At 41.2% G+C, this 15343-nt stretch overlaps 1 protein-coding gene across 1 annotated transcript in view; it reads left to right on the forward strand.

The window, feature by feature from the left end:
• Nucleotides 1-11289: 11289 nt before the first annotated feature.
• Nucleotides 11290-15343, forward strand: part of prkd1 (protein kinase D1) — a 35314-nt gene continuing 31260 nt past the window's right edge. The window contains exon 1 of the mRNA XM_069152830.1: nucleotides 11290-12100. Coding sequence (XP_069008931.1) covers nucleotides 11843-12100 — 258 coding nt within the window. The 5' untranslated portion in view covers nucleotides 11290-11842. The remainder of the gene's footprint in view (nucleotides 12101-15343) is intronic.

A 15343-nucleotide genomic window follows, 5' to 3' on the forward strand; every position in this document is an offset into this window, starting at 1 on the left:
TTGCATCATGAATTCATCAATTTTTCATTCATAGATAAATTGTTTAATCTATCAAATTCCAAAGAGCAGACAATTGGTGATTCCAGTTTTGCTGTGAATATGTCTTGTATTGTCTGACCAACAGTCCTAAACCCCCAAAACATTTCATTTCCAGTAAAAGCACAAGTGTACCTGCCCTATCATGATATTTCTCGCATTTAATTGTGACATCGGGTTGAGGACGCCTGCAGTCAAACTGCAAAATAATAGAGAAACAAAATGATGAACAGAGGCTTCTCGTGTTTCAGTCAACCAGCTGAAGTTAAAATCACTGGCAGGGCTTGTCACCTTTTGCAGTGTCACTTTCATCCTGTCGCTCATCAACATATGTCAAAGGAAATGAAACATGAAAGCTGACAGTTTCTGCACTGCAGCTCAACTGCAGGCATAGGCGCTCGTCAATATTTATATAAAACTCACCAGGGAAACAGCTAGCGAGGAAGAGTGGGTGTCATTGTCACCCTGATATTCACAATGATGAGTGTCTTTGTGTGTGCGTGTGTGTTTGCATGCCCCTGGGTTATGGTTGAAAATTGTGAAACTTCAGGACTTGCCTTTTGGAAAAACTAATGAAGCAGCTCACAACCGCGCAGCACTTTATTGATCATGGAAACGGCTCCTGAACGCGATTAATTATCCATTTTCGCTATTAAAATGACAAAGATTGAAATTCAAATTAAATTAACAGGTTATCATTTCCACATGTAGCCAAAGTAAAACATTGTGATATACATTATGTGCCTGGTTGGACTCAATTAGTTTGTTTAAAATGGTGCAAATTTTATGAAATATGTTAATTTGCAGAACGTGTTTTGACAGAACAGACAGTAAGTTAATCTTTTCAGACCCTTGCAAGAGCAGATTGTTGCAAACGAGGAGAGCACACTTAGAGAGATGTCCACTCGCTATGATGCAAATCTGCAACCGCAAACACTTCATATGTCTGGATAGATTTAGAATTGTGGCAAACTGTACTTGTTCCGGTTCTTCCGTATGAAATTACTGTCCTCAAGTGCTCCACACTGGCCATCAGGACATACCAGGACCAAAAAAAAATAAAAAAATCACATTAGCTTGCAGCTAACATTAGCACCTAGCCTGCTTTTTTTTTTAGTTGCCAACACAAGTCGGAAGACTGGCTACGATGCATGATGGTCTGCATAGATGGATGCAGCGTACACCTACTGGACACCACATTTTGGTGTAACTCGCAATTTTGTAGAGCAATTATATAGTGATTCAAATTTACCCTTAAGATTTCGAACTGCACTACTAAGTGGCTCATGCACTGTGTAGTGGACTGTAAAGTGAAAAAGTGTACAGTTCGAACACAACCTTGGTATACTTCATTTTCTGCCCTTGTGTGTTTCCTGCTTGTGTAATTGGCCACTACGCCCTAATAAGTTTCAGCTGTCGCTTGTTGTTCTCCTCCCCCTATTGTACTTAGTCCGTGTTTTCCCTCCTTCTGTTGTCATCTCCTCTTTTTAATTATCATGGTTTTGGCTTCTCTTTTCTTGGCCACGCCTGGTCATACATGCAATTTTGGATCCTTCCTTTGTGTTTTTGTTCACCTGTTTTGTATCTTGACCTGGTGAGTACAGCGTTGATATTTGATTGAGAGTGAGTAGAGAGATATCACGTGAGGCCTTTTAGAGAAGGGAAGTCTCGTGTCGAAGTCATTTTGTACTTCTTTGTGGTCATTTTGTGTCACTCGGTTGTCCTTTTATGTGTTTATACCGTACTTTTAAAAGTTGTTTTGCATCTCCTTGAGTTTCTTACTCTCTGTGCTTGTTCTGGCTTTTCATGGTCATTTTAAATCTTTTTTTTAAGAACTCCCAAGCCCTTCGTTAGTTTGACCCACAGGGATTCGATAGTTCTTCCATGTGTTCAATAGAAGAATTGGCACTACCAACTGCTCTGTCAACCAATGGATTAATAGTCACACAACATCAGTGAACAGAAACACAGTAATTCACATTTTTGCTTGTTGTTCTTCGAATATTTTGGTTAGATTTTGTGCTACATTTGGATGGTAACTGGTTGTCACAGGTTCAACATGTGCATTAATGTTAATAGTGTCTCATATTACACTGTCAAATATGTTCAGGTTGTTCAGGTGTCCGCATACTTTTGGGCAGCTTAGCTTAAAGTGGGCTTTGATCAGGTTGGAGGTTAAGGAAGAGATTTTCATTGTGTGTGTGTGTGTGTGTGTGTGTGTGTGAGTGAGTGAGTGAGAGGAGGCAGTTTCAGCAGTGAGCCGAGGGGGGCGCTGTCACATCACACAACCTGCAACTAAATAAGATGTGTGTGTGTGGCGCTGTCACATCACACAACCTGCAACTAAATAAGATGTTTATTAGGAGGCTTTCAGCTTCATTTACAGACAAACAGGTTTCAGACACACACACACACACACACACACACACTGGTAGCAGAGTCACACCAAACACATGCACGTACACATCAAACCTCACACACGAGCAAACCCAACAGCAGCAGTATGTTGGGTAAACAGCACTTTGTGTGCATCTGCATGTACACAAATCCACTGATACACTTACACACACACACACACACACACACACACACTGTAGAATCATGTTTCTGTGGATGAAATTGCCTCTTGACACATCTGCGCATAAATTCTAGTTTTATTGTTGCAGTTCTGTCCTGCTGTCTGTCAGCCATAAAAAAAACATTTGCCCCTGCTTCAAAGAAGAGATACACATTTTTAATAAGTTATGATATAGAGATGCTGACAAAACACTACACGTGTTTGAAACTGAGGTGAATCCAGAATCTGATTTTTAGCTACATTACCTTAACAATGAAAATATTATAAAGGAATACTTTTGGAAGACAGAACTTTGTATGTTTTTGAGTAGGAAAAACATTCAAATTAATTTTTGAACCAGAAAAGCAAAAGTAAAAGCAAAACAACTTCATGACCCCAGGCATGTCAATCAAACCAGACACGCCCCAAACATACCTCCCTTTGAGGCCTGAATATCTGATTAATAATGGAATTATTTTCAGATGGACAACACTGATCAGATGAATGTGAGTTTAAAGACATCATAATGACCTGTGGAAAACATTTACTCACTTTGTATGTCATGAGAGAAGTTGATGGTTTTTGAATGGAATTCAGTAGTTTGACAACCGCTTCAATAAGATCAGTGTGACCGACCCGCTGCAATTTACAGCTTTTGATTAGGTTTGATTGAAATGTACATTTTTGCTGAAGTTTTCAGCTTTCACTCTGACTGTTGATGGAGACGCAGAGACTTGATGTTTCCCAAGATTCTCCAAAGTGTGTGTCTGTGTGTCATCCATGGAGCTCAAAGTTGTTAATTTTGGCCTCGCAGTTGTGGAGCTGTGACTTGACTGAATGGATTTTTTTTTTTTTTCAGGGGTTAAAAATGACAAACGTGGGAGGTGGGAGCTCATATCAGCTGTCGCAAATGAACGGTAATTAAACAACTGCAACAGATGGAGACATCTTCTCTCCCTCAGTTTCTTCCGCTTGAACTTTCTTCTATCGACGTTTATTAGCTTCCATCGGCATGTAGCGTGTCGGGTACATGTTTAATCAACATGTTGGTACATTTTAGTATCTAATTCTACCGTTTAAAATTGAATTATTAAATGACTCAGCATCATGTCCAAAACAAAGTTTGCACAGAAAGACTTGTTGAGCTGTACGAGCAGTCGGGTAACTACAGGCAGCTCCTGATTGGACGGGAGAAGAAGAATCACATATATTGTCTGTCTCGGAGACAAGAAAAACAACAACACACACACACACACACACACGGCGTCTGAAGAATGTTTGTTTTCTGTGGTTTTTTTTTATGTTTTTGTGAAAGTGAGGTAAAATCTCCGCAAATGTGAAAAGTAATTAAGACAAAACTAACATGCGGGAGGCGTGACCTGTGACCCCGCAGAACGACACGTCTGCCGTTTCCTGCTGCGCTTCCCTGCCCCCCGCCCCTCCCTCCACACACACACACTCCCCCCCTCCCACCGCTGCCCTCTGACTACTGTTGTACCTCGCCGCTGCGCCGCCGTCGGCAAACTTCCCCTCAAAACATTTGCACAACAACATGCAAACAAACGCCACTAGGTTTGCTGGGAAGGAGACGGTGGCTTTTTTAGCACTTCGCCGCCTCTCGCGCACACCCCACAGTGACGGGAATAGCACCCATTGGAGGGAGGGGGGTGGGGGTGAGGGTGCAGAAATGTAACGACGGGTGGTGGGTGTCAAATCTGTCAAGAGTGGAGTGTGTTCGTACTGACAGCGAGTGCGTGCGCTCAGGAGTGTGAATGAACAGTGTGCGTTCGTTTTTTTTGCCACAATGGTGTGTGAATAACTGAGAGTAACCGAGTGGCGTGTGTGTGTGTGTGTGTGTGTGTGTGTGTGTGTGTGTTGCAGTTTTGAGGTGTTGCTGAAAGTCTGATCATCCTGAGCGTGCTCCCTGTAGCGAGGCAGACCACCATGTTGGAGGGGACAGAGGAGTCGCTGTGAGAAGTTTTTTTTTTTTTTTTTTTTTTTTTACAATTATATTTACAGATGATTTATTAGGTGTTAGCTTACCTGCATAGTTGACATGGTTTTGTTGGGTTATCACACATTTATTCATGTCATTAGTCTTAGGATTTTCTTTGCAAAAGGAGGCCTGAGGTGTCAGGAGAAAGAGAGGCCCAGCACTTGTGACTAAATTATTTGACAAAGGGTTTTGTTTTGGCTGCAGAGTTTTAACAAATTCAAATATTTTACCAACATTGTCCAGATCAAAAATGGAACTGGCACCGCTTGCTTTATAGCTCTTCACCCCCTCCGGAGCAGGCGATTCTCGTCACAGTGGGACAAGATAAATTCTGTCTTTCTGCTCCATTCTTGTCCAAACGCTGAACACAATAACAGATTAGAGTCGACCCAGTTCAGGTTCCTTCTCCGGAAAAACGCTCGCACTGTTGATCCCAACTGACTAAAACCCTCAAAGCATTTGAAAAATAACATTAAAAAAGTTAGTACTGGTTAAACCCAATATGTGTGGATAAATATGTCGATGATTAGGTCAGACAGAAACTATTGCTGGACTAAGATCCTGAATGCAGTTCGTAAAAATCCCCCCAAAAAGATCCAAATCTTTGTCAAAACATTAGTCAGTATATATGTTGCTTCTCGGAGGTGGTTGTTGGTGTTGTTTCCCATAGCGACAGGGATTTTTAATAATGGTAACACAGGTGGAGAATCTCAACTAAAATACCACAACTGAAGAATTTATACGTTTCGTTACTTCTCTGGTCATGAAAGAGTCCACGCTTCGCACTGATGTCTATATTCAAGTTTTATTGCTGAGGTAACATATCCGACGGGATCATAAAAGTCTGCTGTTTTACCCGTCGTCTCGCATTTTCTGGTGCCTTGTAGAAAACATCTGGGTCATATTGTCACGTGAATTAAAATGCAACTTTTTCAACTTCCTGAATATAACAAGGCAACATAACAATGAGTTTACTTCGCGAACCCAAAATGACACCAAGAAAAATTTACTTTAACCACGTCAAAGAGAAAAATAGTCGACAATACAAAATAATCGAGGAAACCCGAGTAGGTTAACAAGCACGATGTTGTCATAGCAACGTTTACATCCCGCTCTGAGCAGCGTCAGCTACACGTTTATTATGACAAAATTTCACACTAATGTCTATTAGAATGAAATTAAGTCATGCCATTTTAATAACAAAAAAGTCAAAGGTCAACTCCTCTATGACATCACTGAAGTTTAGTGCTGGAAATTGCCTGAAGCTGAGACAGAGGTCCTGTCTGTGTCCTGGTTTGTCCCAGTTTCTGATTCTGACCCAGTTTAAAGTGAATTTGATTGTTACGTCCCTACGGTCCAGTTCCTCTCAGTCGGTTTTCACACTGGTCATCAGCAGTTGGTTTCAGGTCCTGGTTCAGTTTCTGGATACCACAGATGAACCAATGAAGATCAAACAAAAGTGTTAAACACACATTACGAATATGGTATTATTGAAAAAGACTGTAAATCTAAGAGGGTGGAGTCACAAACCGATTGGCTGTCTTTCTCTGATTGGTTGAGTGACAGGACGCCTGATTGACTGATTGAGTTGGTAATTAGCTGTTTAGTAGGTGATAACTGGTACATATCTGGTTGTTTTGTATTTCCTCATGGCCATTTTGTGTCTCTGCATCTTTGTTGTAGCCATACGTCTCCTTAGAGTTGTTTGGCTTCTTGGTAGTCTCTTTTAAAACCTATACTGCGTGTATTTGTGGTAATTTTTTTTTTTTTTTTTTTTTTTTTTTTTTTTAAATCTTTGACTTACTTTTTGGTTGTATTTATCTTTTTGCAGTCATTTTGCATCAATTTTTGTTTTGTTATTTTGGTAAAGGCATTTTCAGTAGCGCAAACATGTCCACCCTCGTCGCAGCTGGACTTTTGTGTCCCCGCTGCGTCGTCCCTCTTCATGAAGGCCGCTTTCATCATCACTCGGTTGAGGCATCACTTTGACCAAACAAAGAGAATACATTAAGTTAAGAAAAAAAGTAGAGGAAAAGAATTGAACTGAAATGAAAGGATATCTATTTAAAATGTACTTGAGAAAGCAGATAGCAAATAGCAAATTTAGTAGGATATGAAGGTCATTTGAAGGAGATGGGGTTTGCTGATACATCCAGACTGATGTCATTCTGCTTTCACTGCGGTCCTGGATGTGTTATTTTCGTCACACATAGAGAAAAAGGTCAACGAAGGTAAGTGTTCAGGAAGAGCTGTCGGGCTCAGAGTGGGAGGATTTCCTGAAGGCAGACTGTTGAGCTTGCTGACTCACCTCATATCAAGAAATGACTCAGCTAAAGATATTCTCTTATTTGTCTTCACACATTTTACTCATTATGCTCTCACAGTTTTTACTTATATACTTTTACCTAAGTGGTTTGACAGACTTGTTTTCGTGCTTTTACTTTAAACCTATGTCGTGCAGAACTTTTAAATACAAATGAACATCCGTTACATCCAAACCAAACAATTTCACGCAATTAAGCAATATTACACGCAACCGCCTCTGTCCTGACCGCACCACTGAAGTGCTAATAATCATGTTAAAGCACACCCTCGAGTGTAATATTGCGATTATGCACCAAGTTGCCAACTAAATAAAATATGTAATCAAAGTGTATTCATATTGTGGGGCAATTCGCCCTCAAAATATACAACTTTTTGTTAGTGGGAGCTCCGTTTCCATGGCAACACATGGGGTATGACTAACAATTGGAAAACAATCAGTGGCCTGAGTAGAAGCGAAATTAATGTATGCAATATTTACTACTCCAGGAAGTAGTCCGACTTTGGCAACGACGTAGCAACAGAGACAAACTCTAGTCCGTTTTATTGCTTTCCAGAGATCGTTTCTCAAACTGAATAAATACGTCACATAGAAACAGTAAACAGCTTAGCTTGCTCAGTCTCGTAAGTAATAAATCCGCTGAAAAAAGATATCGACGGAGTGACAAAAAAGGACCAAAAGAGACCAGATTTCGCCAAATGGGTCACAATTAGTCGGCCTATAACAAGTAAAAACAACATTATATTGCATATTATATGCAATTACAATTATATATTCCCATTGAGAAGGCGGAGGGATATTTCTCGTGATGAGCAGGGTGTGATGCTTTATGGTGATTTGAGCACCTTCCAAATGTACAGTCGACCAATCAGATCGCTGGGTCCGAACTACTACCAGTTGCCACCAGATCAATCTCTCTGTATTTACGGAGTTTTTAAATCTACTGTCTGGTGAGACATTCCCTCTCTTGCCAGATGAATGCATACTAAGCGTGCTCAATGGGCATACTGCATACAGCACACGTGAAACTGATTTCCGCAGGTCAAAAGAAAATGTTTCAGATTGTTAAATTTATCACGTTTAATTCAGTTTTGTGTTATTTTGAACCCAAACAAATCCCTTAAGTTCTTGCTGAATTACTTACATACATACAAGTCATTTATCAGGAAAAGAAAACTTTGAGCCAAAGGTTCTGTGCCGTCCAACAAGGAATCTCTTCTTGTCCTGCTCGCAAATAAAGTTCCTCCATCGTGAAGTTTTATTGCCAAAGCATCAGCTGCTCTGACTCATCGCCATCGTCCTGTTTTAGCAAACAGCTCTATAAATAAGGACAACTACTACGCTGCACAGTTTCAAGCCCCGGCGGACCCGCAGGGAAGCTGAACTCTGTCAGCGAGTGAATCACTGCAGTTAAAGAGGAAAACAAAAGTCTGATTTTTTTTTGGGGGGGGGGAGATTTATAAGCACAACTGGCAGACGAAGCAGGAACATTATTCGATATCGCGCACGTTTATCGGCGTTTTGCAGCACTTGTGACGGGATAGTCAACGGACGTCACGTCCTCTCTCTCTCTCCCTCTGACTGAAAATTGAATCCCTTTCTCCAGGTTCTGCTCTGCTCCGATTGAATATTAAACTCGTGTCGGGAAAGCTCAGATCGCTGCGGACGTCACACGTCGTCAGCGTGCGTCTAAACCCCTCACATGGTCCACAGAGCAAAATTTGATCAAACCGAACATCACTCAGCCGTTTGTCTCAGGCAGGAGGCAGAAATATTTCCATGGTTACAACTCATCATAGTTGCTGCTCACTATGACGACTGTCAGCAAAACAAGAACACATTCATTTTATCCCTCCTGACTCCAGATATTCATTTTGGCGGCACGTCCCATGTTCATTTTTGATTCTACCTCCAGGCATGTTGTCGATTTTGGTATTTTGAAATCTGAAAGTTGGGAGTTTCCTTGACCTCCCACCACATGTCCTCAGACTTTCCTCCTGGTTTCTGTCATGTGACTCCCACTTGTCCCCATGTCTTGTCATCATTCTCGATCTGCATCTCGGTCAGGTCTGCAGTTCAGTCTCCTTTCCTGCCTTAGCGTCTCCTGAAGAATCAGAACATGTAATCTTGTTTCCATCTGACTGGCAAAAAAACAGTTTTTGACTTCCTCCGTTTTCAAAACAACAGCTGACTCTCACACTGAGTTGATAAAATGCGGATTAAATAAAGACAATTCTTTCCAAGTTCAGTGAAAGTCCATAGATAGAATCAGCTGTAATTATTACCGGGGAAGGTCACCCAGACATAAATCTTGTCTTTTGCATTAACTAATTTATTGAAAAGTTAATTATATGTATTTATATTTAGTTATTCTGACACTTAGTAACAGTTTTGTACACTTTGTCCAAACCTAAACCATCACGATCTGAACCTAAACCTGAACCTTAAACCTAGTCTCAACCCTCAAACAGCCATTTGAAGCTCTCCTTAAGCTAAGACCGTCCAAAACATCCTCACTATTTCCAAACATATCCTCCAACCCACGGTCAAATCTGAAATCCGTCCTCACGAAGATACTTGTAAAAACAAACACACACACACACACACACACACACACACCATATGCCACAATTCTGGCATCATCCTTGGTAATAAATGGAAGTAAATGGAGGAAAGGTTGAAGTGTGGGAGGGCTGCCTGAAGTGAGTCTTTGTGTGTACATATACAATATATATATTGTGTGTGTCTCCCAGCAACCGGCACCCTTCACTCCATGTCTGCGTCGAGCCGACAGCAGCGTTGCTCTACAGATGCAACAGGTGCACAATGAAACGTCCTGCAGCAACGTAGTGCTTGTTAGTGTTTTCTTAATAACCCAACATGAATAAGTCGTAACTTTAAAGTTTTTGTTTCCAGAGCACAGCAGATGACCATTTTCTGCATCAGAACTCACTTTATAGAAGTGGGTCAATTCTCTGGGACACAAGATGGTCGACATTTATACAACCACTAGAGGTTGCTTAACTTTAAAACGTAACATCAGTGGATATTTTTTCGCAGGACAGTATTGAATTTGCAGCACGTTTTCTAAATGCTGTGCGTGCGTTGTCGCAGTGATGAAGATCTTAATTTGTGTTATGACTGTTTGCAATGTTTTTTTTCTGAAGTTGTATATTGAGCACTGAATGTCTGTTTGATCCACCTTCTTTTTATCCATCCGTGTAGATTGGAGTCAGAGCTGCCATTGATGACGGGGAAGGAAGTGTTGGAAGGTAATCGCAACTTTTTTTCCCCTCACTTTTCCAATCAACTTTATTGCAAGCTCAAGTTAAATCCTGGACAGCCCCCCCCACCCCCTTCCCCTCCAAAAAAACAACAACAACAAAAAAAAAACACCTGCAGACACTAAGCATTTACATGACTAACCCCTTATTGGAAAACAACAAAAAAACCAACAGGGGATTAATTGATCAGCAGCAAAATGCCTGGACTAAACACTTACCTGATGGCCCAACACTTGCCTGAATTAAAGCACTTTCGATCAAATTGAAGGGAAAATAAACCAAAGTAGGAGACAAACTGGATACAAAATGCTCTTAACTGAAGCCAGAAGATGTTCAAATATGGTGTCAAAAACGCTCCAGTACTCTGATTGGTCGGTTGTCTCGGCAAATGGAGGGAATACCACCTGACCTGAAAGATGTATGTATTCAGCTAATTTTTTCTTTTTACTATTTCAATCTGTTTTTATGTTTTTGGGTGGATAATGAACCCTCTTTTACTGCATCCATCGAGATCATCGTCATTCAGCCGCCACTGATGTCAGGAAATAACATTTTAGGAGGTAATTTTGTTAAGGCTTCTCTGACTAATTTTAGACTATAGCCAACAAAACAAATTTACATTTTCTCCACCGTAATTGTATTTATTGTTGGGATACAAACAGATAATGATTACCAATCTACTCACACTTTTAAATCTGGTATTATTTATTATAAATATTGTTATAATAGAGGCAATGTTCTGAGTTTTAAAGTGGAGGGAATTTTCTCAAATGAACTGTACCATTTTAAATAAAACCCATAGAAAATAGGAAAGCTAATTAATAAAATGTTAAGACTTTTTTTAAAAGTGACTTCTGGTTGTCTGCAGGTTTTTTGGAAACTGTTTGGAGTATTTTTAAGTAGATTTTAAATTGTTATAAACCTAAATCTCTCACTTTCCCTTCAACGAAACCCTTAAAAATGACAATTTTACCCAAAGGACTCTTTTAATATCTTTTTTAAGAGTTTGTAGAGCTGCAATCCATTCCAAACATTCTTCAAACCGTCTTTAATCTAAAACCATCAGAATTTACATGTGAAAGTGAAACTCACGCTTTAAAAATAGGAATCAAGACGGCAAATGAAACCAACTGTGCCTCAGCTACTGAAGCCTGAATCTCTCCAACCGTCACTCATCCACCATCCATCAGTCCAGGAGGTTTCCCTCTCTCCTCCCCTCCTCCTCTTCCTCTCCAGCCACTGTTGACGTCCATGGCTCTGTCACCCGCATCACCGGTTTCCACGCTGCTCTCTGGTCCAGTCATGTAGTCATTATGGCTCTTCTAATTCCCACTGTGTTCACACCCTTCCTCTGGCTGTCTCCTTGCGGCTCCTCTGCGCGTTTTCACTTAGTTTTCTTGTAGTTAATCGGTCGTCGTTTCTGTCGGAAACTGTTTGTTTTTGCGCTTTTCTGACGCTTTGGGGAGTTCTGCGCGTCCGAGCATCCCGCAACGTCTCCACGGTTCAAAATCCCTTCTCTGGCTGCTCCACCTGGACCCCGTTGTTAATTTCTCCCATATTCCACCAACCGTGCGGTCATTTCTTTCCTCGTCGTGACTTCTAATTGTTTCTTGGCAGAGTTGGAAACCACGGGGGAAAAGGCTCATATGAGTGCGCCTCCGCTGATCCGTGCGCCCAGCCCGCTCCCGTTCTCTGGGGGGACAAACAACACCAACACCGGCACCGGGGGAGGAGGAGGAGGAGGAGGTGGTGATGGTGGTAGTGGTGGTGGTGGTGGTGGAGGTGGTAGTGTGATCTCCTTCCACATCCAGATCGGTCTGAGCCGGGAGCCGGTGCTGCTGGACGCCGCGGAGCTCAGCCTCAGTCAGGTCCGGGAGGTGGCGTGCTCCATCGTGGACCAGAAGGTAACCGAGAGTTTAAAACCGAGTCCTCGAACCCTCTGAGTTCTGGAAGAGTTGTCATAATGTGCAGAAAGCGAAAAAAGTGTGAAAAGTTACAGGTGTCAAATGAAGCTTTCACTGGCAGATTGGTGCATTGGTGCAAATTATGAAACCCACAGACATGTTCCCACGTCCTCTGAACCTGAACAAAGTACTTTGTTTTTTCTTTTTTTTTCTTGTCTTTTCTTTTTTTTCTTTGAGTTGTCTTTGTGCCTAAACCTTCAAAGTAGCTCTGGCACATCATAAAAGTGTTATTTCATTGGGGCAAACCACCCATAGGAACATGGTTGTTGCTGGACATAATGATAAAAGAGGTATTAGAAACACCTTTCAATATAATGTAGCATAGCACAACTCCAGCTATTGATTTACTAAAGCTTAAAACAGTAAGTACATATAAAAAGAAACACTATGAGCAGGTTATGAGGGAGCAAGACTGCCAAAATGAAAAATAAATGTGCCCTGAAAATAATATTGCTATTAATAAATTGATAAAATGTCAATGTCAATTTATTCATTTTTTATTTTATTTATATACTAGTTTCTCTTTAAATTTCCCCCAATTAATTTATTTATAAATTTTCCTTTTATATGTTTTAAACATCTTTTTCACTTTGTCATTCCCCGCATTGCTATTATAAAAGCATCCATTATTGCCACATTGAGTTCCCAATGATGTCAGTCGTTACCGTGCTTACCCTCAAATATATTTGTATTAATTATTATCGATGTTGAAAATTCATTTGTGATCTTAAAAATATAGTTTATATATACATATATTACTCAAAGTTCACTTAATAGCGATTAACTGCTTGTCACAGTCTTCATCAGCAAGTAGAGTTTGCCTAGTTGTCATGGAGATAGCTAAATTGTCATCACATGTCACGTATCACATGACCACATTCTCACCCCATGGTTATGATGCCCTCCCACATCAACGTAACCACCAAACCATGTGATGAAAACTGAGCGAACTTGTCTTTGATGATGAAGACTGGAGATGTGGTTTAAAGCTCTGGGGGGGAAAAAAAGCTGCAGTATAATTAGACCTGATGAAGCAGTTTATTGCATTAGGCCTGAAGCTGTGAAATCCCTGTCTGGTTTCTCTTTTTGTCCCGTGTCAGCATGATGATAGTTAGCACCACAGCTTTCTACCATTTGGACTTAAAGAATCTGTGTTTAAAGGAAATTGTTCGCAATGGCAGGATAGTCCCAGCTTTACAGCAAAGAGAGGCTTTTTCCATCATGACAGGACACGATGGGACGAGAGACGGCTGTGACATGGTGGGAGGGATATTCAATAATATGTATAGACAATCCACAGCGCCATAGGGAATTCCCGCCTATAGCAGGAGACCAGTCAATGTCACCACTTTAACCTCTGTGCCCTGCTGGACCATAATTTGACTCCACAGGCTGCTTAACAGAAGTTACATTGTCTTGCTTTAAGTAGCGTTAGCCTAAAGCTTCTAGAAGTCACTGTGTCACCTGACCTTTACTTTGACAAGTTTTACGAGTTGTGTCAATCTAAATTGCTTTGGGGTGCGATCACATGGCAGCCGTAGTAGATTTAATGCTTCGTAATATCATCTGCTCAGATATCCAGATCCTAGACTCTATATAAAAGTGGACGTAGCTTCCGGGTCTGAAAAATGAGACCGATGCAGAAGTGCCTTCAGCTGCAATACCACCGAGTGCCACTAAAGGTTGACTCCAAAAAGTTTCCGGCTCCCCAGACTCCCATTTAACTAGTCGCATAAAATTGAAAGTCAATAAATCTTTTCCACAAGTGTTTTTGGTTTTTGCGAGCTAAAATCAGTCCTTCTTCTTCTAAAAATAATCCAGCCTAAAAAATATGTGTTATTGGGAGGGAGGGTCTGTTTGATTGACAGGCATGTGGTGCAGTCAGGTTACAGCTTTCGGTTGGCGGGACGTAGTATCGTCGGGTTTCCAAATCAGATCAAGTCAGATCCACCGCTAGCTCTGCCCCCAGCTCGTCCAAATATGGTCACTTCCTGCTCCAAACCGCACCGAACTAGCAAGATGTTGCCAGCCAAAATCCGACCTCGAAGCCCCACAACGGATGTCACAAACCAACGGATGATGTCACTGTTGGTTGATCCAGATAATGTTCCTACCATTAGTTGCTGTTAGTAGGAGATTTGAAGGGCTAAGCTTTTACCGCAGAACAGCATGACGCATGAACACACAACATTCCTCCGATGGCATGCAGTGTGTTCAGCAGTATTTCTCTCTAAGTGCAAGGTGTACAGTGTGTGAGTCTGGAAAGCAACATTTATTCAGTCAGTGTAGTGACTCACTCGGGGGCTCGTTGGTTTCTCATCGGAAACATGATGGATTTCTGCCTTTGTTCGCTCGCTCTGCAGGGGTTTCTCTGTTTTCTGGCTTTTACTTTATGAGCTGAATTGAACTGCAAAACTGTTACCAAGCGCTCACAATTAAACTACACAGACACACACACAGACAGTGTCAGTGTCCTTATGAATGTGATAGATGTCCTCTTTCTCACTTAGACGAGCGCAGAAAGATCCCTGAGGAGTTTATGAATGTGAGCGTGTTTTGTTTCTCTCATTTACACAAATAACAACATTGTTGTTAAATGTTTTTTTTCTTTCTCTTTTGTCCCAAAACCAAATCGACCCAAAATCCAGTCCAAAAACCAAAATGTGAGACATCCAACAACTTCAACGTCAATATGGTCGGAATGCCTATTCATTGATTTATAAATATTTTTTTCTTTGAAATGGGGTGGAGATTGAGGCCTGACCAGGATGCTTTTAGAATGGGATTAGGACAGAAAGGGAATATCAGGAGTCAATCCCGACACGATGAGTGAGGGATGATGATTGGAACCTGATTTGGATTGGACTGGGATCGAGTTTTATTGGGATTGGATCTGGAGGGTATAAAAAGGGGGTTTGACATCAGGATGAGTTTTGGGTTGGTACAGGGTCGGGATGGGAACAAGAAAGGATCCCCTGAGATTATGGTGGGATTATGGCTGGGACTGTTGGTTTGGGATCAGGATTTCAACAGGATTGCGATGGGTTGGGGAAGGAAACAAGAGGGAACTAGGTTGAGACTAGGATCCAGTTTTATTTGGGACTGGGTCAGGAGGGAGTTTGAAGGGAACAAAGTCAGGTTTTCATGTAGATGGGATCAGGATTTGTAAAAGGATTTTGGATT

Source organism: Embiotoca jacksoni, unplaced genomic scaffold (assembly GCF_022577435.1).
Source record: "Embiotoca jacksoni isolate LCO1_2020_lvr unplaced genomic scaffold, fEmbJac1.0.p SCAF_18, whole genome shotgun sequence".
NCBI lineage: Eukaryota > Metazoa > Chordata > Actinopteri > Embiotocidae > Embiotoca > Embiotoca jacksoni.